General features: G+C 42.2%; 1 protein-coding gene across 7 annotated transcripts in view; it reads left to right on the forward strand.

Annotated features, from left to right (window-relative positions):
* nkd2 (NKD inhibitor of WNT signaling pathway 2) overlaps positions 1-23,485 on the forward strand; it is a 154,062-nt gene that overhangs the window by 102,109 nt on the left and 28,468 nt on the right. For all 7 annotated transcript variants that reach the window (XM_033016681.1, XM_033016646.1, XM_033016670.1 and 4 more), the window contains exon 4: positions 13,123-13,183. In XM_033016681.1, coding sequence (XP_032872572.1) covers positions 13,123-13,183 — 61 coding nt within the window. The remainder of the gene's footprint in view (positions 1-13,122; positions 13,184-23,485) is intronic.

The following is a 23,485-nucleotide window of genomic DNA, read 5'->3' on the forward strand; positions in this document are numbered from 1 at the left end:
CCTGATCCCTTTAGCGACAAGGGCCACATCTAACTCCCTCTTAAATATAGCCAATGAACTGGCCTCGACTACCCTCTGTGGCAGAGAATTCCACAGATTCACCACTCTCTGCGTGAAAAATGTTTTTCTCATCTCGGTCCTAAAGGATTTCCCCCTTATCCTTAAACTGTGATCCCTTGTCCTGGACTATCCCAACATCGGGAACAATCTTCCTGCATCTAGCCTGTCTAATCCCTTAAGCAAAAGTACAATCCCTAAAGCAAGAATACAGTCATGTAAATTGAGTCATTCAAGAAGAGTGAGATAGAAATGGTTCCTTATGTTGATTTAAATTTTACATTTGTAGTTCACCATTGTCGCAGCTTCTGCAAAGTTCCCCAGAGAGCACGAGATGAGAGACCAGATTATTTATATTTGATAGAGATTGACCAGGACTCCCTGGATTGCTGATGACATTAAAATAGGCAGTATCACAGACGTTGATGAGGATAATCAATAATTCAGTTTGGATCTTGATCAGCTAGGTAAGTGAGCCAAAGAATGGCTCATAACAAGAGGATTTCAGTATAGGAGTAAAGAGGTTCTTCTGCAGTTGTATAGGGCTCTGGTGAGACCACATCTGGAGTATTGTGTACCGTTTTGGTCTCCTAATTTGAGGAAGGACATCCTTGTGAATGAGGCAGTGCAGAGTAGGTTCACGAGATTGATCCCTGGGATGGCGGGACTGGCATATGAGGAAAGATTGAAAAGATTAGGCTTGTATTCACTGGAGTTTAGAAGGATGAAGGGAGAATCTTATAGAAACATATATAAAATTATAAAAGGACTGGACAAGCTAGATGCAGGAAAAATGTTCCCAATGTTGGGCGAGTCCAGAACCAGGGGCCACAGTCCTAGAATAAAGGGGAGGTCATTTAAGACTGGGGTGAGAAAAAAACATTTTCAGCCAGAGAGTTGTGAATTTATGGAATTCCCTGCCACAGAGGGCAGTGGAGGCCAAGTCACTGGATGGATTTAAGAGAGAGTTAGATAGAGCTCTAGGGGCTAGTGGAGTCAAGGGATATGGGGAGAAGGCAGGCACGGGTTATTGATAGGGGACATAGAAACATAGAAAATAGGTGCAGTAGGAGGCCATTCAGCCCTTCGAGCCAGCACCGCCATTCAATATGATCATGGCTGATCATCCATGATCCATGGGACGATCAGCCATGATCATATTGAATGGCAGTGCTGGCTCGAAGGGCCGAATGGCCTCCTCCTGCACCTATTTTCTATGTCAAGTCAAATTTCTATGTTTCTAATGGAAAATGAAGTTGAATTTCACCTTTGAAGTCTGCTTCTGCTGCCTCGATAGCAAGTAACAAAAGCTTTTCACTGTACTTCAGTGCACGTGACAATAAACTAAACTAACTTTGAACCAAGGCCGTGAAAACACATGGAGCTGATTGATTTCGTGAAACTCAAAATGGGAATTGTCCTCGGTAAAAAAAGAAAAAGGGAAACCAGAAAGGTACACAGTACTCCAGAAAATGCTGAAGAATGTTGGGATAAAAGTCTTGATCCAAAACGTCACCCATCCATGTTCTCCAGAGGTGCTGCCTGACCCGGTGAGTGACCCCAGCACTTTGTATTTTCTTCTCTTTGGATTTGAGTTTCGGAGCAGGGAGGTTCTACTGCAGTTGTACAGGCTCTTGGTAAGACCACACCTGGAGTATTGCGTACAGTTTTGGTCTCCTAATCCTAATGACATTATTGCCATAGAGGGAGTACAGAGAAGGTTCACCAGACTGATTCCTGGGATGTCAGGACTTTCATATGAAGAAAGACTGGATAGACTCGGCTTGTACTCGCTAGAATTTAGAAGATTGAGGGGGGATCTTATAGAAACTTACAAAATTATTAAGGGGTTGGACAGGCTAGATGCAGGAAGATTGTTCCCGATGTTGGGGAAGTCCAGAACAAGGGGTCACAGTTTAAGGATAAAGGGGAAATCTTTTAGGACTGAGATGAGAAAAAAACAATTTATACAGAGAGTGGTGAATCGCTGGAATTCTCTGCCACAGAATGTAGTTGAGGCCAGTTCATTGGCTATATTTAAGAGGGAGTTAGATGTGGCCCTTGTGGCTAAAGGGATCAGGGGGTATGGGGAAAAAGCAGGTACAGGATACTGAGTGGGATGATCAGCCATGATCATATTGAATGGCAGTGCAGGCTCGAAGGGCCGAATGGCCTACTCCTGCACCTATTTTCTATGTTTCAATGTTTCTCTTCATTCCCACTTCACCGCCTGTTGTTCTTTGGGAGAAGATGAACTAGATTGAATTTTCTTCCAACACAATTGTGAGCATCTTCGGTTATCTAGGAAGTTTCTTCAATTCTCCATCCATGTTGACTTGCTCAGACTTTTTATCCCAGGTACTACCGGATTTGTTCCGTGATGCTGCCGCCTTGAAAGAGGTGCATTGGGAGTTGGTCCCTATCATTTGTCGTTCACTATATTTTTGCAATGTTTTCCTTTCTCTAGTAGGATAAACATATCTCACGTAAATTTCATTTTACAACCTCTCCTCACCTGCTTCATACTCTCCACTGCAATTCCTTCATTCTGAAAGGAGAAACAGGACCTGGGCTTATGGTAAAAGTAATGGGCAGATTCCTTCAGGTGCATGAATAGTGACTACTTCAAAGGATAGTTGGTGACTGCATAACATAGCTCAGTTATTACTTGTTAAAGTGGACGTGGATCATCCTGTGTGGAATTTCAGTGCACTGAATTTAAAATATAACTTTGATCTAACATAACATGATCAATGAACAGTTTAATTTTGAAGGAATAGCATGAAGTTCTATCTTAGCCTGAAATGTTCTGGGAATACCTGACCAGATTATAAATCGGCTTTATGTTTTTGAAAGTAATGTATGGTTTGTAGTCTGTTTGTGACCTTATTTTTCACCTGAACAGTTTGCCTGAAGTTGTGCCGTTTAATTTCCTTTAACCGTGGAGGAGAGGGGGGAATCAACTCTTCAGATGTTTGGTGTTTTGGACATCTAAAGATGGGAGGCAGGGACTATCCCTACAACTAAGAAACAGTTAGACAGGTACATGGATAGGACAGATTTGGAGGGATATGGACCAAACACAGGCAGGTGGGGCTGGTGTAGCTGGGATATGTGTGTGCAAGTTAGGTCGAAGGGCCTGTTTCCACACTGTATCACTCTATGACTCTACTATGACTGGATAGACTCGGTTTGACTCGCTAGAATTTAGAAGATTGAGGGAGGATCTTATAGAATCTTACAAAATTCTTAAGGGGTTGGACAGGCTAGATGCAGGAAGATTGTTCCCAATGTTGGGGAAGTCCAGAACAAGGTGTCACAGCTTAAGGATAAGGGGGAAATCTTTTAGGACCGAGATGAGAAAAAAAAAATTTTCACACAGAGAGTGGTGAATCTGTGGAATTCTCTGCCACAGAAAGTAGTTGAGGCCAGTTCATTGGCTATATTTAAGAGGGAGTTAGATGTGGCCCTTGTGGCTAAAGGGATCAGGGGGTATGGAGAGAAGGCAGGTACAGGATACTGAGTTGGATGATCAGCCATGATCATATTGAATGGCGCTGCAGGCTCGAAGGGCCGAATGGCCTACTCCTGCACCTAATTTCTATGTTTCTATGTTTCTACTTATGCCAAGGAACGTGAAGCTCTTGGTGATCACCACTTCGACACCATCAATAGTGCTTGAGGAGTGCACTCCACCTTGTTTCTTCTTCATCTTGCTGGCAATGAGGGAGAGGAGGGAGAGTCTTGATGCCATCTTATCAAGCTCTCTATCCCCTTGTTTGAGATGGGGCCCACCACAGTGGTGGTGGCATCTGCAAACATGTAGAGTTGGAGCACTGCAAGGGAACAAGTTTTTATGTACCTTGTGTGTTGTGACTGTTGGCAGACCAATTTCCCCCCGGGGATGAATAAAATGTTATCCTGTCGCATCGTTGATGTTTCTCCATATCAATCCACATCCAGAAATTGTGTTCAATAGAAAACCTCTCATTCTTCTAGACTCCAGTAGGCTCCTGCCTGCTCAATCATTCCTCTTTATAAAAAAAAACCTTCATCCCAAAGATGGTGACCTTTCAATTTAATTATATTTTGGAATTAGGAGATTGGCAGTGCCCAGGTGTGATCTCAGCAATGCCTTGTTATATACAGCCAACACAGGATTTATTGCTTTTGATTCTCCCTCATGTATAGAAGCTGGGATGTAATGTTAAAATTGTACAAGGCATTGGTGAGACCAAATCTGGAGTATGGTGTACAATTTTGGTCGCCCAATTATAGGAAGGATGTCAACAAAATAGAGAGAGTACAGAGGAGATTTACTAGAATGTTGCCTGGGTTTCAACAACTAAGTTACAGAGATAGGTTGAATAAGTTAGGTCTTTATTCTCTGGAGCACAGAAGGTTAAGGGGGGACTTGATAGAGGTCTTTAAAATGATGAGAGGGATAGACAGAGTTGACGTGATCAAGCTTTTCCCTTTGAGAATAGGGAAGATTCAAACAAGAGGACATGACTTCAGAATTAAGGGACAGATGTTTAGGGGTAACATGAGGGGGAACTTCTTTACTCAGAGAGTGGTAGCGGTGTGGAATGAGCTTCCAGTGGAAGTGGTGGCGGCAGGTTCGTTGGTATCATTTAAAAATAAATTGGATAGGCATATGGATGAGAAGGTTATGGAGGGTTATGGTATGAGTGCAGGCAGGTGGGACTAAGGGAAAAAAGTTGTTCGGCACGGACTTGTAGGGCCGAGATGGCCTGTTTCCGTGCTGTAATTGTTATATGGTTATATGGTTATATGGTGGCGCAGTGGTAGGGTTGCTGCCTTACAGCACCAGACACCCGGGTGCGATCCTGAATACGGGTGCTGGTCGGCAAGGACTCAGTGTCTGCAGCTCTTTCCTACACATAGAACAGTAAAGCACAGGGTCAGGCCCTTCACCTTACAATGTCCGTGCCAAACATGATAGCCAGTTAAACTAATCTTTGCCTGCACGTGTTCCATTTCCCCTTCTTATTTTACGTGCAGGGAGACCCAAATCTCTCTACTGCTGCAATCAAAATATACGACAATATACAATATTCAGCCATTAAGTCTACTCCTCCATTCAATCATCGCTGATCTATTTTTTCTTCTCAACCGGTGGCGCAGCGGTAGAGTTGCTGCCTTACAGCGATTGCAGTGCCAGAGACCAGGGTTCGGTCCTGACTACGGGTGCTGTCTGTACGGAGTTTGTACGTTCTCCCTGTGACCGCGTGGATTTTTTCCCAGATCTTTGGTTTCCTCCCACTCTCCAAAGACGTACAGGTATGTACGTAAATGTAAAACATTGTCCCTAGTGTGTGTAGGATAGTGTTAATATGCGGGGGGGTCACTGGTCAGCATGGACCCGGTGGGCTGAAGGGACTGTTTCCGCACTGTATCTCTAAACTAAACAGCATTCCCCTGCCATCTCCCTGTATGCTTTGACGCCCTCACTAATAAAGGACCTTCATTCTGAAGACTTTTTCCGCTTAAACGATATTGCTATTTATGTTCACACGTTGGATCGCATTTAAAATTATTTTGTGTTGTGAAAACATAATGAATGCAAATTGCATATCAGCTTTAAGAGTTTGAGAGGATAACATGTACATCGGTATTCTGGAGCTAGTCGGAATGTTTTACTTGAATTCTGTTCATTTGCTCATGTTTTTATTTTTTTTTAAAACATCTTTCATCCGGAATGGAGAATGTGCTAGATTGTTGGAAATAATGCAAAGAGGGTGTTAATAGAGCACACTGGTCATCTTAGTCAAGGTTTTAACCTTTTTCACGGTTCTGTTATTGGATCAGTGACTTCCAGCCTTCTCAGTCTTGCCCATTTCCAGACTTTTTTTAATCTAAAAGGTTGATATGCTTGGGGACCTCTCTGCGTTGAGTACAAGTGCAATGTCCTTGTCAATCTGTTGACTGTAGCGTGTAGCTCATGAAGTTTGCTTTTCGAGCAGGAAGTATTAAAGAGAGTTCTGTAGTGTTTCTGGCCGCCTGGGAATGAAAGGGGGAGGTTTGCCGCCAATGGGAGTTGTAGCAGTTCTTGGGCTGAAGTCACCTGGTCCTTTTTCTTTCCACTGCTGAGTGATGACAGGTCCTCTGTAACCTGACTCCATTTGAAAGGCTGCAACTGGTAGAGTTGAAAGGTGATCAGTGGGAACTCGACGGAACTCGAACTGTCAGTTGGCTCGCTCTCTTTTTGTGTGTGTGTGTGTGTGTGTGTGTGTGTGTGTGTGTGTGTGTGTGTGTGTGTGTGTGTGTGTGTGTGTGTGTGTGTGTGTGTGTGTGTGTGTGTGTGTGTGTGTGTGTGTGTGTGTGTGTGTGTGTGTGTGTGTGTGTGTGTGTGTGTGTGTGTGTGTGTGTGTGATAAATAAATACATCTGAGGGGTCATCTTCAAACCTTCATGACACAGAAACCATCCTGAATGAAACCTAGGCCCTGACATTGGACGTTTCATGAGATCATCATCTGCTTTGAACGAAGCATGCTGGGCTTTCTTGTCACAGTTGAGTATAGTTTAATGATGATACAGCACGGAAACTGGCCCTTCGGCCCACCGAATCCGCGCCAACCAGCGATCCCTGTACACTACCACTATCCTACACACCATGGACAATTTGCAATTCTCACTGAAGCCAATTAACCTACAAACGTGAACGTCTTTGGAATGTGGGAGGAAACCGGAGCTCCCGGAGAAAACCCACGCGGACAGGGGGCGAACGTACAAACTCCATACAGACCGTGCTACAGTCAGGATGGGACCCGGGTCTCTGGCGCTGTAAGGCAGCAACTCTACCTCTGTGGCACCAGGTATCGAACAATACAAACATGAGGGGAAGTCTATTTATGATGGAATATAATTCAAGAATTGGGTTCCAATAGTGCAGGGCTTTTTGTTACATCCCAAGTTAATGAAGGGGCAAGGCATGAACATGCTGATCAATGTTCAGATGCAAAACCATCCATAGTAATTTTGGGATCATGCTGGAGTGAATCAGAAACCTATTTTGAACTATCCTCTGCTGCTTCTGTGGACATGAAAGGAAACCAAATCTGGACAGAGGTTGCACATTCATTATCACCTTGTCAGCTTAACATGATTGGTTGCACTCGTGTTTCTCAATCTCAATGTTGTGGATTCAAGTCCCATTCTGAGGACTTGGAACGCTTAATGCAGGCTGGCACTTCAGTGAAGTATTGAAATGGTTTGAAGGAACCATTCAATCGAGCCTCTGTCTGCTCCCTTCAATGGATGTGAAAGGTCCCATGTCAGTTATTTTGAAGAACTGTCGGGCCGTTCCCCATGGCCAACAATTAACGCTTTCTCCCAAATAAAAAAAATCAATGAACAGTTACTTGTCTGCAGAGCATGGAAACGGGCCCTTGGGCCCTCTGAGTCCATGCCATCCATCGATCACTCTAGTTATAAGTTATCCCACCTTCACACTCATTCTCTCCACACCAGGAACAATTTACAAAAGGCAACTGACCTTCAAAATTGCACGTCTTTGAAATGTGGGAGGAAACCAGAGCACCCGGAAGCCCACGCTGTCCCAGGGAGACCATGCAAGCTCCACACAGACAGCATCAGAGGTCAGGATCGAATTAGGGTGTCTGGTGCAGTGAGGCAGCAGTTCCACCCGCTGCACCACAGTGTTGCCCCTCAGTTGAACGTTGGCTTGCATGTTATTCTCCAGAACACTGTCTACTATTGAAAGGATGTTAATGACTGAAGTAAAATCCAGCGCAATTGAGCAACTGGTAGAGCCGCTGCCTAACAGTACTAATGACCTGGGTTCAATCTTGACCTCTAGTGCTGTCGACATGGTGTTTGTGCGTTCTCCCTGTAACCTCAAGCTTTCCTCTGGGTGCTCTGGCTTCTTCCTACATCCTTTTTTTATTTTTTTTAAATTTTATTTTATTAGAAGTAAGTACAATCATATGGCACCAAAGTGCCTAGTATATATTTTCATAATACATTTTATGTACAGCTTCTTATTTTTTTAAATTATAATAAAGAAGAATAATAATAAGAAAAAGAAATTAGATAGTAAAGGATAGAAAGACGTGAGATATATAGTGTGTGAAAAAGAAGAAAAAAGAAGAATGAATGAAGAAAGTTGAAGACAAGAAAATAGGAAAAAGGGAGTAAGAAATAAAAAAAGAAGTAAGGAGATCATTGTTTATAATCTTGACCATCCCTCGTCCAGTCCTGAAACAGTTAGCTTTTACAATTGTGTTGCACCATATGATTCCAAAAAGACGACAAATGGATGTGTGGATTACACATTTATCGTCTACTGTTGTGCAAGCACATGCACAGAATGTGGGAATAAACTGGGATTAGGATATGATTTATGTAAGTGATGGTTGCAGAGGCCCTAACTCTGGTGCTTGAGGATTCCCTAAAATGTGACATTCCCAAATGATTTGAAAGATGCTGCAATATAATAAATATGACAAATGCTTTTTCATGAAAGGATGAGTAAATTCAACAGAATGTCCCAAAGGAGATTTTGTAAGTACATGATGGGGAAAAGATGCACTTGAACTGTAGGCCAATGCAAGGACCTGGGACTAATTAAGAGCCAGATGAGGCATTAGCCAAATGCCTTTCTTCTCTATAATAAATGCAAGTTCATACATCACTATTGATTTTTATGTAAACAAGATGTGTACTATGCTCATTTCCCCAATTGATCTGTTTTTGCTGGGAAATATTGCATTCATTAAATGCATCTGTATTTTCTACATAGTCGTGAGGTTTAATCTCCAAAGGGGTTTGATTAAAGCAATAACATCATTTGTAATTTGGAGCTGCTCCTTTCATTTCAGCAAGGCTCAGTGCTGGGACCCCAGCTATTTATAATATATATTAATGATTGGGACGAGGGAATTGAATGCAACATCTCCAAGTTTGTGGACGACACGAAGCTGGGGGGCAGTGTTAGCTGTGAGGAGGATGCTAGGAGGTTGCAAGGTGACTTGGATAGGCTGGGTGAGTGGGCAAATGCATGGCAGATGCAGTATATTGCATACAGTTTTGGTCTCCAAATCTGAGGAAAGACATTCTTGCCATAGTACAGAGAAGGTTCACCAGACTGATTCCTGGAATGTCAGGACTTTCATATGAAGAAAGACTGGATAGACTCGGCTTGTACTCGCTAGAATTTAGAAGATTGAGGGGGGATCTTATAGAAACTTATAAAATTCTTAAGGGGTTGGACAGGCTAGATGGAGGAAGATTGTTCCCGATGTTGGGAAGGTCCAGAACAAGGGGACACAGTTTAAGGATAAGGGGGAATTCCTTTAGGACCGAGATGAGGAAAACATTTTTCACACAGAGTGGTGAATCTCTGAATTGTCTGCCACAGAAGGTAGTTGAGGCCAGTTCATTGGCTATATTTAAGAGGGAGTTAGATGTGGCCCTTGTGGCTAAAGGGATCAGGGGGTATGGAGAGAAGGCAGGTACAGGATACTGAGTTGGATGATCAGCCATGATCATATTGAATGGTGGTGCAGGCTCGAAGGGCCGAATGGCCTACTCCTGCACCTATTTTCTCTGTTTCTATGTTTCTCCTAACATTTGGGGCTAAACATTGTATGGTGTAGTTTAGAGACACAAAATGGAAATGGCCCCTTTGGCCCAGCAAGTCCACACAGGACATCGATCACCCATTCTAACAAATTCTATATTATGCCCCTTTCTCATAATAATGTGTTACGAGTGTTGGTAAGTTGTTGGGATTGAGGGAACAAGATAGTATTAAAAATGTAGGTCAGGTTTGAGGATACATTTTCGAGGACCAGCGGACATAGGTTTAAGGTGAAGGGGTGAAGATTTAATAGAAATCTGAGGAGTAACTTTTTCACACAAAGGGTGGTGGGTGTGTAGAACAAGCTGCCAGACAAGGTTGTTCAAGCAGGGACTATCCCAACGTTTATGAAACAGTTAGACAGGTACCTGGATAGGACAGGTTTAGGGTGATATGGATTAAAGCAGGCAGGTGGGTCTAGTGTAAGGTACACAAAATTGCTGGGGAAACTCAGCGGGTGCAGCAGCACCTATGGAGCGAAGGAAATAGGCGACGTTTCGGGCCGAAACCCTTCTTCAGGTGGGTCTAGTGCAGCTTGGACATGTTGGCTGTTGTGGGAAAGTTGGGCCGAAGGGCCTGTGTCCACACCGTCTCACTCTATGACTCTATGCAGCAAGCCGAAACTACTCCTGTCCTCACTTTTATGTGAAATGACAGCTCAAAAAAAAATCTGGATCATCGGTTAGAATTTCTGATTAATGACAGCTGTTTGCTGGTAGATTTGAAAACTTTCTCTGTATCCTACCGGAGTGGGATACTTAAAGGTTTGCAAGCATGGGACAGATGATTTGCAAGGATGAAATGCACTGAAGGAAGAGGAGGTGTCTGTGAGAAATGGTACTTTCTTGAGAAGGACAAGGGCAAGGTTATGGTGGTTAGAAAACTCCATTGCAAGTGGCTGGTTAAATTTAAACAAGTCACTGGTGTTCGTCAGAAACTGAGCCCCATTAGAAGTCAGGAAGGGAGATTAAGGGGTTTCTCAGATTTCACTGAGTAGCTTTAGCTCTGCAGGCAAGAATAATCAATTGCATAAGTTGCAGGTGCAAGTTCCGAATGCTCGGGAAATTGCAGGGTTCTGTGCAGTAACTGTCTCAGGAACTGAATTAAATATGAAAATGGAGTTTGAGGATGTTAACTTAAATTCCAAAATATGTGAAATAAAAGATGAGAAGCTAAAGAAGGAAGAAAATAATGGAAGAATGTGCTGAAAAGGTGAATGAAACAGGATAAAAGGAGATTAATATCCATGCCATGCTGCATAAAAACAGGCCCTTTGACCCAACTTGCCTATGCTGACCAACATGCCCCATCTACACTGGTTCCATCTGCCCACATTTGGCCCATATCCCTCTAAACCTTTCCAATCCATTTACCTACCCAAATGCTATGTCCTTCCATGAAGCCAATTCTCTATCCAGTTGCTAGCATGTGATCTAACCCTCCAGAGCAGCCTACCATGCAGAACCTTGCTGAAGACCAACATCTCTGGCTTTGCCCTCATCAACATTTTTGGTTACTACTTCAAAAAACTCAATCACACTCGTAAGATATGATCTCCCATGTGCAAATGCATGCTGACTAATCCTAATCAGCCGTTGTCTATCCAAATGCATATGTATCTTATATTTCACAATCCTCTCTTTAACTTGTCTACCATAAGGCTCACTGGTCTATAATTTCCATACTTTTCCTGGCAGCTCTTAAATAGAAGCACAACATTAGTCACCCTCCAGTCTTCCGGCATCTTACCCGTATCTAATGATGGTTTATATATCTCAGCTGGGATGCCTGGAATTTCTTCTATCTTCCCACAGTGTCGTCTGATATTCCTGTTCAGGCCTGGGAGATTTATCTACCTTCATACAGCACAGGATATTCAACAACTCCACAACTGTAATATGGACTGTCCTCAAGATATCTCCATTAACTGCCCCAAGTTATCCTGTTTGTCTTTTTTCCCCCCATTCGCCTAGTGTGTAGAATAGAACTAGCGTGAACAGGTGATCACAGGTCGGACAGGATTCGGTGGGCCTATTTCCATGCTATATCTCTAAACTTAAAACAAAACCTGTAAGATGCTTCACGGGAATTGGACATTGGGCCAAAGGAAGAGGTCAAGTCAAGTCACATTTATTTATATAGCACATTTAAAAAACAACTCTCGTTGGCCAAAGTGCTTTACATATTTGTTATAAGAATAGCACAACAAAACAAACTACATACATATATACATGTAGCCCTCACTCAGAGGACGTCAGGAAAGGCTTGGGAGTATAGATAGGTCTTTAGTCTTGACTTAAAAGAGTCGATGGAGGGGGCAGTTCTGATGGGAAGGGGGATGCTGTTCCACAGTCTAGGAGCTGCAACCGCAAAGGCACGGTCGCCCCTGAGCTTATGCCTAGACCGTGGGATATTCAGTAGCCCCAATTCGGCCGATCTGAGGGGCCTGGAGGTGGAGTGGGATTGATGGGTACTGGGATTGATGGCGGAAGATTTGTTTATGATTTGAAAGCAGGTGGGAGTGTTTGTGTGGTTGAAATGTTGGATAACGTAGGCTGAATTTGACAAAGATTTTGATCTGCAAACCTTAGAAGTGAGAGGAAATCCATACCAACAATGTGGATTCTCAAATCTTTAGTGGAAAGAACCATAAAATACAGATGCCAATTATTATTGTTAAATCTGCTTTTTTTTCAAATACATTTTTCGGAGCACAATTAGATGTTGTCATTTTTTTACCTTCGGAAAGAAGATGCGAGCAGTGAGAAAATTTATCATGGGTGGCTTTGTTAATGGGAAGATAGATGAAAAACCTGGCCCCTTTCATTAGATCAAAGAAGTTTATGGGGAGATCTGGAGGAGGCGGTTCTCAAAGAGTGAATGGAAAATGATTTCTGCGACTCAGTGAATCAGCAAGTTGAGGAAACCGTTTAATCACCAAAAGAATAAAGGAATAGATGATAAGAAATTCCTGAGGTGGGGAGTTGGACCATGAAATGTAGTTGTTGGTCCGTGGAATACCTAATCGGAACAAGCAGGGAAAGTGGACAAGCATTCAAGATCTGAGTGGCAAAGAACATTGTGCCTCGGTCGATGTTGATAACACTGAGAGGACAAGTGGAAAGGATAGATTGGTCCCACCTTCACAGAACAATTCTGCACTAAGAATAAAATTATCGCCAGTGAAGTTGTCCATCTCTATGTGTCGACTCTTCCCATTTAAAATAAAAGGCACGAATCATTTTGACAAACTACGTTGCAGCTGGCTTTGTTTTGATTTTTGGGGACAGTGCATATGCAGCTTGCTGCTGCTCCTTTTATCTGAGTTCCTCGGCGCAGGGAAGTGCATATCCTTTGTTAATGACTCATTGACTGCGATTCTTTCCTATTCTCCCACATCTGTTACTTGTCTGTAAAATGTAATTTCTCTCTCTGCAGGAACTTCTGAATGGAGAACTGAAAAGTGGCCAGTTCCTGGATGACCAGTGCCCCCTAGAGGGTAAGTGAAAAATGCAGTGCAGCCTGGAATTGTGTTGAATGAAATAGGTAACAAACAAATATTCAAAAATAGTTCATTTGTAAAGCACCTCAAAAATGTCTGTGGATAGTGTGGAGAAATCTTTTTTTTCTGAGCCCTGGTTCATCAGAAGTTGAATGTTGATGAAGGTATGTACTTGGTGCCGCAAGCATGATGCTTTCAATGCATCCAAAGGAGTATCAAATGAGCTTTATTTATTAAAATTGGTAAAAATCCAAAAGCTTAAAACTGATTTAATTTCTGTGAAAAAGGACACATAACGCTGGAGTAACTCAGCGGGTCAGGTGTCATGAAGTCTCACAGGCAGCATCTCTGGAGAACGTGGATGGGTGACGTTTCTGGCCGGGCACTTTGGGGGAACAACCCGACCCGAAACGTCACCTATCCATGTTCTCCAGACATGCTGCCGCTGACCCGCTGCTGCCCAGCTTGACCTGCTGAGATACTCCAGCACTTTGTGTTCTTTTGTGTAAACCAGCACTTGCAGTTCCGTGTTTGTAGTTTCCTTTATGTGCATTTGGATTGTGAATGTCATTGGTGAAGCCACCTTTTATTGCCTATCCACAAATGCATTTGAGCTGTGCTCTTAAACCACAGAGTGCCATCTACTGAAGGTATTTCCGCAGTGCATTTAGGGGAGAAGTTCCAGATGAAGGACCCTGTAGACAGCTGGCAGTATTTTCATGTGCCTGCTACCTTTAGTCCTCTTGGGATTTGAGGTTATGGGCATGGGAAATTGCCTTGAGCGAGTAGCTGAAATGCATTTCGTAAGCTAGACACACTGCAGCCACTGTGTGCTGGTGGTGGTATATGGAATGAATGTTTTATGGCAGTGGGTAAAATGCCTTGCAAGGAAGCTGCTTTGCTTCGGGTGTTGAGAAGCTCTTTGAGAGTTGTTAAAGCTGCACTCATCCAGGCAAGTGGAGATTAATCCATTTCACACCTAACTTGTGCCCAGTAGTTTAGTTTAGTAAACAGGCCCTTTGGCCACCGAGTCTCCACCAACCAGCGATCCCCGCACATTAACACTATCCTACACACACTAGGGACAATTTTACACTTTACACCGTCAATTTACCTACATACCTGTATGTCTTTGTAGTGTGGGAGGAAACCGGAGATTGTGGAGAAAACCCATGGGGTCACGAGGAGAATGTACAAACACCGTAAGACGGCACCCGTCGTCGGGATCGAACCCGGGTCTCAAGCGCTGTAAGGCAGCAAGTCTACCGCTGCTCCACCATGCCGCCCACCAAGTAGAAAGTACAAATTGGCAGTAGAAAGGCGTAGGAACATCATTAAGACATCGCCATGCCTTGTCATCATACTACCATCCACCCCGTCACCTCATTAGTTACATAGGTAGTCCAGTTAAGCTTCTTGGTACTCCGGTTTTTGGCTTTGCATGTGCACGTTTGTCAATATTGAGCTTGTAATGAACAGGCCCACAGTTAAAATGTCTGAAGAAGGGTTCATAGAAACATAGAAAATAGGTGCAGGAGTAGGCCATTCGGCCCCTCGAGCCTGCACCGCCATTCAATATGATCATGGCTGATCATCCAACTCAGTATCCTGTACCTGCCTTCTCTCCATACCCCCTGATCCCTTTAGCCACAAGGGCCACATCTAACTCCCTCTTAAATATAGCCAATGAACTGGCCTCAACTACCTTCTGTGGCAGAGAATTCCACAGATTCACCACTCTCTGTGTGAAAAATGTTTTTCTCATCTCAGTCCTAAAAGATTTCCCCCTTATCCTTAAACTGTGAGCCCACCCTAAACATCACTTATCCATGTTCTCCAGAGAGCCAAGCCGAGCCGACATGCTGAGTTATTCCAGCACCTTGTGTCCTTTACCCCACCGCTGTGTTTTTTCCCCCACCACCTTCACCCATACATAATCTGTACAGATCTATAATCCGTCCTAGATAGACACAAAGTGCTGGAGTAACTCAGTATTCTCCAGACTGCATTTCTGGAGAAAAAGGATGGGTGACATTTGGGTCGGGAACCTTCATAATCCACCCCAACCGCATTCATAATCTATGTGGATCTATAATTCGTAAAGATTATCGTTATGTGGTGGGGTTGTGGTTGATGGACTGTAAAGAATCAGGACACAGGATCAATGCTTTAGCAAAACCATTTCAAAGCCATTTACAAGATGGAGTGTGGCAAGTTGGATTATGTTTTGGGGCTGGGGGAGTTAACCAGTGTGATGTAAAGGCAGAGAGATTTTAAATTTGTATACGTTTGCATTTGTAAAGTGGATTTTAGAATGATTTAAATGTTCAAAGTTTTACAAGACTTATCTGACAAAACGAAAGACATTTGAAATGCATGAAGCTATTTTGGACAGCTGACCTAAAGTTTGACCGCAGATGATATTTAAGGAGCAACTTGAAGGTGCAGAATGAGGCGAAGGAGTTTTCAGAGGTAATTTTAGAGCTAAGGACCAAGGCATCTGAAGGTGCAGCCCCTGGGATGGAAGTGCAATTGCCATGAAGAGTGTGCAGAGTCCAAGAAACTTGTTGATCAAAGTAGACACTGATTGCAAACAAGCTCCTTTTAACCTCAAACTGTTGCCAGGAAAAGGGATGGAGTTGGTAGCTGGGACAACAGGCAACAGGCAACAGCTTTGATCTTTGCTGTGTCTAGGGGGGAGACGGTGGATGTTTGGCAATCAGTTTGACAAATTGGAACAAGTGAAGCAACTGAGGGAAGCAGGGTGAACAGAGCTGAGTGCCGCCAGCATTCAAGTGGGATCTGAGGGGGAGAGACATAGTGTGATTGTAAACCAGCCCAATGAGAAAAGTAGCAATACCCCTTTGGTTTTTCCATGCATTTCCCTAATCCACCCCGACAGTTTCATATATCTATGTGCAGTCTTGTGATTATAGCTGCCAGTTTTTACTGTTCACAGTGGAGCCTTCAGTAAAGTAGCCGTGATTGCTGGTGTTATTTTAAAATCTCCTGTTCCTGTGTTTTGTCTCCTGTTGCCAACTTTGCAGAACCTTTGTTCTTGAGGCTGTATTCGGAGAGTCACATACAAATAACATCAGGGCAGCATGCATATCTCTTAAACCCCCACCTGGGGTGCAGTGAAATGTGGGAGGAAAAGATGGGTTTGCTTTGAACCCGGATTAAAATAATCCACTCATTTTTGCACAAGACAATAGGGCAATGGTGCTATTTTTGCAATTTTTTTTTTTTTTTGCAACACTTTTGCAATTGTTCAGTGGGAGTACAACCTGCAGGCAGTTTGTGTTTTTACTCCATTTTGTGCCTGGAGGATTAGTGTGTGGGGCGATTGCAGGTCGGCCCTGACTCAGTGGGCCAAAGGGCCTGTTTCAAAGTCATTGGAGGCATACAGAATAGTGCACACCTTTCCCTTACCTTGAAAGTGGCCGTGGGTAGCCTGGATATGGGCCAAAGGTGGGCAGGTGGAACATTTGTAGATGGGGCATCTTGGTCAGCATGGCAAGTTGGGCCAAAGGGCCTGATTCTATGCTGTGTGACTCTATGAACGTTTTTTTTAGAATGGCGCGATGGTCATTGAGGCAATAGAACACGACAATTCTGACTATCCTGAACATTGCCAATGCAGGCCGCTACTTGCAGATAAACAGAAAATCTGAGAGTGAATTGCTTAACTCTGTCAGCTTGTACATCTGATCAGTATTGGCAGGCCTGGGACAGAGCTAATTACCTACTGCCTTGCATCTCAGAACATGGGAGCTATGGCAGATGGTGGAAAAGGCCTGTGTGTGAGTTGGGGAAGAGCATACCTTGTTAATCAGATGTGTGAAACAGAGAGAAATTACTTAAACCAGAAATAATGTTTTAGCAATATCAAAATGAGTTGGGGTTTTTTTAAAGTTTATTTATTAGAAGTGGTGTTACACATTACAATGCTATTTAAAAAACTTTTAAAAAGAAGAGAAGGAAAGAGAATTAGATAGGATAGTGGGTGCGTGAAAGAGTGATCAAGAGAGACCCTTAGAAATGTAAAACTCGAAAAAGAGGTAAGGAGAAAGCCAAAGAAAAAGAAAGAGAGAAAAAGAAAACTGAAGATATATAAAAGTAAAAAAAAGAAGGAAAAAAAGAGGGATAAAAGGAATGTACCTACTTATCAAAATAAGTTGATGACAAGCGTGAGGCTTGTTAAAATACTGCATGTAATCAGTTTTGAGTTTTTATAGCTGGAGCTCCATGGCTGATAAGCTTTTAAGAGCGATTGGGAAAGCGCACTCTCAATGGCGACCGTTCTAGTTGACATGAAGTACTACAGCTATATAGAATGGTCACCCAAACAAAATATAAATCGGAGATTTAAAGAGTTGCAGATGCAGAAATCCTGTGTAGAACATAGTGCTGGAGTAACTGAGTGGGACCGGCAGCATCTCTGGAGGACATGGATAGGCAACGTTTGGGGTCGGGACCCTTCTTCACTCTGAGGTTACTCCAGCACTTTGCGTTGGATGTAAAATTTGTTTTAGTTTAGTTTATTGTCACGTACCTAGGTACAGTGAAACGTTTTTGTTGAGTGCTAACCAGTCAGCAGAAACACAATACATGATTACAATTGAGCCGTTGATTATAATGCACAGTTACAAGATAACAGGAATAATATGAATAAAGTTTAGTGCAAGGTAAACTCCAAACAACGATAGTCTCCAATGAAGTAGGTAGTAGCTCAGGACCGCCCTCTAGTTGTTGGTAGCTCATATATTGGCCTGTTCAGTGAGAGGCACTTGTATATCACTCACCAACGTTGCCCCTGGTTTTCTTTACTCTTTTTCATTCACTTGTTCAAAGTTTCTTTTCTTTTGCGTTGGTCCAGAAGACTATTTCAGCTGGGTGGTTTTGTTCCGTTCATGTACACATGCATTGTGAAATGTGATTTAGAGCAGCCAACAGCACCGTGGGCATTTTCTACATTTCCTTCACTAGTGTGTGAAGAATTAAGAATTCTAAAGGTTAGTTCTAATTAAATAAATCAGCGGCTGCTTTAGTATTTGAAAGGGATAATTATGTGAGTCTAAATATGTCACCTCCAAGTGACACAGGCACGGCTGAATAAAATTGCTGTTGGTTGGAACTGCTTGTTTACTGAAAACAGTTATCAAATTGTGTCTGCAAATAAAGTCCCTTGAGTCCGTAGAAGCTTTAGGCTCCTTTTACAACCCAGCATTTAGTATCAACGGTGAGGGAGGAGGTCAGATAGGAATTTTCAAAACTAATCTGTAGTATGCATTACAAACTGCTGAGGTAATGCTAAAAATGTTATTGCATTGGTTGCTTTCTCTGCTAAGTAGACATTGCTCAAACCAAATAGGCCCTTTTTTTAATGTACTTATAAGGAACAGCAGATGCTGGTTTACAAAAAAAGAGACAAAGTGCTGGAGTGACACTTTGATCTCTGGAGAACATGGATATGAGACATGGTCACAGGTCCCTTCTACAGAAGCCTTTTTGTGTGCTGGACTTTTACTGGACTGTCAGACTTGCTTACACTTCTGTTTTCCCACCTTGCTGGAATGTAACTTTAATTAGGTAACTCTGGAATGAAGATAAGCTCAAAAGGTTGGACTAACTCTGGGTCAGGCAGCACCTCCGGAGAAAAGGAACAGGTGATGATTTGGGTCGAGACCCTTCTTCAGACTGAGAGTCAGGGGAGAGGGAAACTAGAGGTTTGAAAAGGTAGAAATCTTAGCCAGCAACGATGACCAAGGAAAGGTGGAGCATCAAACAGTCCATTGTTGGCCGTGGAAAAGGTGAAAGAAAATGAGCGGATACAACTCAGGAATGAAGGCTGATTTTTAGGAATGGTGAAAACTGACATCCGATTCACTGTTGTTCAGGGAATCAATTCTGCCATGCTCTCTGCTTCAGGTTTAAATGGGACACCAGATCTCAAGCAATGTGATTGACTCTTGAATGGTCTATGATGTGATCTAGCAATAACTCAGTTTGAAGGCATAGAAACATAGAAAATAGGTGCAGCAGTAGGCCATTCGGCCCTTCGAGCCTGCACCGCCATTCAATATGATCATGGCTGATCATCCAACTCAGTATCCTGTACCTACCTTCTCTCCATACCCCCTGATACCTTTAGCCACAAGGGCCACATCTAACTCCCTATTAAATATAGCCAATGAACTGGCCTCAACTACCTTCTGTGGCAGAGAATTCCAGAGATTCACCACTCTCTGTGTGAAAAATGTTTTTCTCATCTCAGTCCTAAAAGACTTCCCCCTTATCCTTAAACTGTGACCCCTTGTTCTGGACTTCCCCAACATCGGGAACAATCTTCCTGCATCTAGCCTGTCCAACCCCTTAAGAATTTTGTGTTAGGGATGGACTACATTGTTGGCCTTATCACTGATACCCACATTCCATTGGTAACCACTGTGGGGGGATGATTTTTCTGTGTGTAAGGTACTTTGTTAGTCTGTGTCCAAGATGGCTGTCGGAAGAGAGAGTGGACGCTGGCGCGCTTTAGCTGCCGCTGCTCTCTCTTCACATTGTGTTTTTTTTGATTTTTTGATTTTGTGTCTTTGGAGCGATTTCTATCTTTAATTTGTGTATTGATGATGTCCTTATTATTTATTTTTCTCCGACTATATGTTTTTTTTTCTCTTCTGTTTAATCTTTGTAAGGTGACCTTGAGATTTGAAAGGCGCCCGAAAATAACATTTATTATTATTATTATTATTCCATGAATCAAAATTAAACATTGAATCACTTTCTTAATGAGTTCGACATTTTTCTGTCTTTACTGTATTTTGCTAATTGAAAATGGAGTGTGGGCAACCATTGTAATATTTCTTGTGCAGTTGATGACATGTTGATTTCCTTTTTATACAACATAAAATGGATGATTGATTCCTATTTCAGCAATTAATATTTTGGAAGCTGGCTTATAAATTCAATAATGAGCTGTTCAGGCAAGCTAAACAAAATCCAACACTCTCGTCCAAAAATGACTTGCCACATGCCCCCATGAGAAATGTACATTGTAGATGATTTCCAAAACGTCGTGAACGATATGGCAAAATAAGTGGGTAGAAAAGAAGGTAGACACAAAAAGCTGGAGTAGCTCAGCGGGACAGGAAGCATCTCTGGAGAGAAGGAATGGGTTCAGTCTGAAGAATGGTCTTGACCTGAAATGTCACCCATTCCTCCTCTCTAGGGATGCTGCCTGACCCGCTGAGTTACTCTAGCTTTTTGTGTCTATCTTCGGTTTAAACCAGCATCTGCAGTTCCTTCCTACACAAGTGAGTAGAAAACTTGCATTAAAGATACATTATACGTTAGGTCGGGCCGAGTACATTGTCATATGCACATATACACATGGCTCTTATTCATCCCCTCTATTTACATCTCCCTAACGGCAGATCAGCTGTGATTAACAAGCCTTTACCAACTTCTCTCGGTGGCACCACCACTACTAAAATCATTAAATCTCTCTTCATCACCCAGTCACACACATTCCCTTATTTCTCTGCACTCCTCCCTTTCTTGTACATTAAATCCTGTTTGCTTTCTAATTTGCGGTTATTTTGTTGAGCAGTCATCAATCCGAAATACCAACTCCTTCTTCCTCCAGAGCTTCTGCCTGACACACTGAATATTTCAGGAATTTTCTGTTTTTATTTCAGATTTCCAGCATTTTTAAAAGGATACTGGGATGAGGATAGGTGATTGTGAGTGGGATATTTGTTATACTGATTGTATTGGGAAGGGTGATTATAGGGTGATGGTTTGTATATATGACTAAGATACTGTATTGTATATGAGGGTTTTTTTCTTTTCTTCTTTCTTTTTTTCTCTCTTTTTTGTATGGCTTTGAAATATTTGATTAGTGTATAAATGTAAATAATTTGGTGTACATATAGTGGCTGGTGTACATATGGTGTACATATAGCTGCTAAGTTTGTACAAGATAATTACAAGCAGTTGAATAAGGGGTGGGAATTAATAAGCTTTGGCTTCTTCCTGCTCCTTTTCGGGCACATACGATTTCATTTATTTATAGATATTGTTTATGTTACTTTATAAATATTCTTGTTTTGTTTTTTTGTATGTTGTTTCACACTTGCTTTTTATTCTTTTATTCTGTTCGAAATAAAGAATTAAATAAATAAATAGATTTTTAGTATTTTATCATTCTTGATGAAATTATACGATGCGAGTCTGGTTATTGGGGAAAGTTCTTTCTGCAGGCACGGAATAAAGTGGTTTTGTTTATATTTCTAGGTTTTTAACTGGCTATGAAGGCCATGAGGAATTATATTCATGTTGATTCAATTTTACCAAAGTAATACGGTGCAAAGGCAGAAAATAACTCATAAATATAATCATAACATAGGAATTAGAATCAGGATCAGGAGTAGGCTAACTGGCTCCACGATTACGGAGATAAGTCGCGACTCCATGTCCATATCCCGTAACGTCCAAAAATCTATTGGTATTGGAAAGGCAAGTGGATATGCAGGGAATGGAGGTTTATGGATCATGTGCAGGCAGATGAGATCTTTATCTTAGCATCATGCTCGGCATTGACATTGTATGCTCAAGGGTCTATTATGGTGCTATACTCTTCTATGTTATATTTGAAGCTAATTCTGCTTTTCTGTTATCTACACTGGTGGCCAACCACGTGTGTTTTCCACATTGCTTCCATCTGCTGCATTTTTGCCCTTCCATTTAGCTTGTCTTTAAATTTAAATTTCTTTCCATTCTCCTTCATACTTTCAATCCAAACTAGTTTTCTGTCATCAACAGGCTTGGAAATATGGAGACACTAAATGCTAGAGTAACTCGGCAGGACAGGCAGCATCTCTGGAGAGAAGGAATGGGTGACGTTTCGGGTCGAGACCCTTCTTCACAAATATGATGTTTAATTATCTCAGCTACATCTTTGATATCTGTTGCATGGCACAAACCTGATCTCAGGTAGACTAAATTCTGTTTTATGTGACACTTGGTGTTTCAGGGAATTTGTGAAAACCTTCTTTGTAATCACTATTTGACTTGTCTCTTACCATTCTGTTCTTTTTTGAATAATCCTAGTCACCTCTATCATTTTTTTATTTAGTTATTATCACGTATACCGAGGCACAGCAAAAAGCTTTTTTGATGTGTGCTATCCAGTCAACGAGAAGATTATACATGATTACAGTCAAGCTGTCCACAGTGTACAGATACAGGATTAAATAGTCACTATTTGGTGCAAGATAAATAGCATGCCCTTTGCAATTGGCAGTAGAGCTGAAATGAGGTGAATGCCTAGGAGTGGAAAGCTTGGGAAGCAATAGTCCAGGGACACCCATTCCTTTTACACTTTCCATGCATCACGTCTCAAATTACCCTTGTATTGTGATCTTTAAAATCTTGTCTCTTTGATAGTGAAATAGGTTTCAGCTGTTTTCGAACCAAGAAGGCAACAGCTAATTGGCATCTCATTTCAAAGCCTGCCTGGTCTTTTCCATTGAAGATAGACACAAAATGCTGGAGTAACTCAGCGGGTCAGGCAGCATCTCTGGTGAAAAGGTATAGGTGACGTTTCAGGTCGAGACCCGACTTCAGACTGTTCTTTTCCCATTGATATTTTCTGGGAGGAGGCCACTCGGAATCAGCTTTGTGGATCCTGTCTCTCTGATTTCTCAACGGTACAAAAAACGGGCATTTTTATGATCTCTGTACACACGTTGCGCCAAGTTTGCAGAAGGGGGCAAATTGACGACGGAAATCTTTGTGATAATAAATCTGTGAGCCGCCTGGTTCTGCTTAGCATTTGAGAGTTAATGTTCAAGTTCCAAGGAAAAGTTTATTTCCTCACTAAAGTGAGCCAAGGCTATCCCAATCTGAGTAACAGGAATAAATTGTCCGTATGTAAGAAAAAGTTGTAGCTGGGAACAATTAATCGGCTCAAATTCCATCTCTGAGTTTCATGGTTCTGTCTTTTTTTAAAACATGTTGTTTGACCCTTCTTCAGTGAGATTATAACCTGATAATCACTTCCAGGTACCCACTATTCTCTTAAATATCTCTGGCAGAGTAAATGATTTCAATCTGTTCGCTTAGGATTTGAAGCGTGCTTTTCATAGTAACTTCAGACTGTCACGGAGTTAAATGATTCCAGTTGATCTTGTGGATTCTGGATGGTGTGCTATTGCCAGTCCATTCAGTATCATTAAAGTTAATATAAGCTTTCAACTTCGAGCTGAGTAAGGCAATCTCCTCACTGCTGCTCCT

This window comes from Amblyraja radiata, chromosome 2 (assembly GCF_010909765.2).
Source record: "Amblyraja radiata isolate CabotCenter1 chromosome 2, sAmbRad1.1.pri, whole genome shotgun sequence".
In the NCBI taxonomy this organism is placed as follows: domain Eukaryota; kingdom Metazoa; phylum Chordata; class Chondrichthyes; order Rajiformes; family Rajidae; genus Amblyraja; species Amblyraja radiata.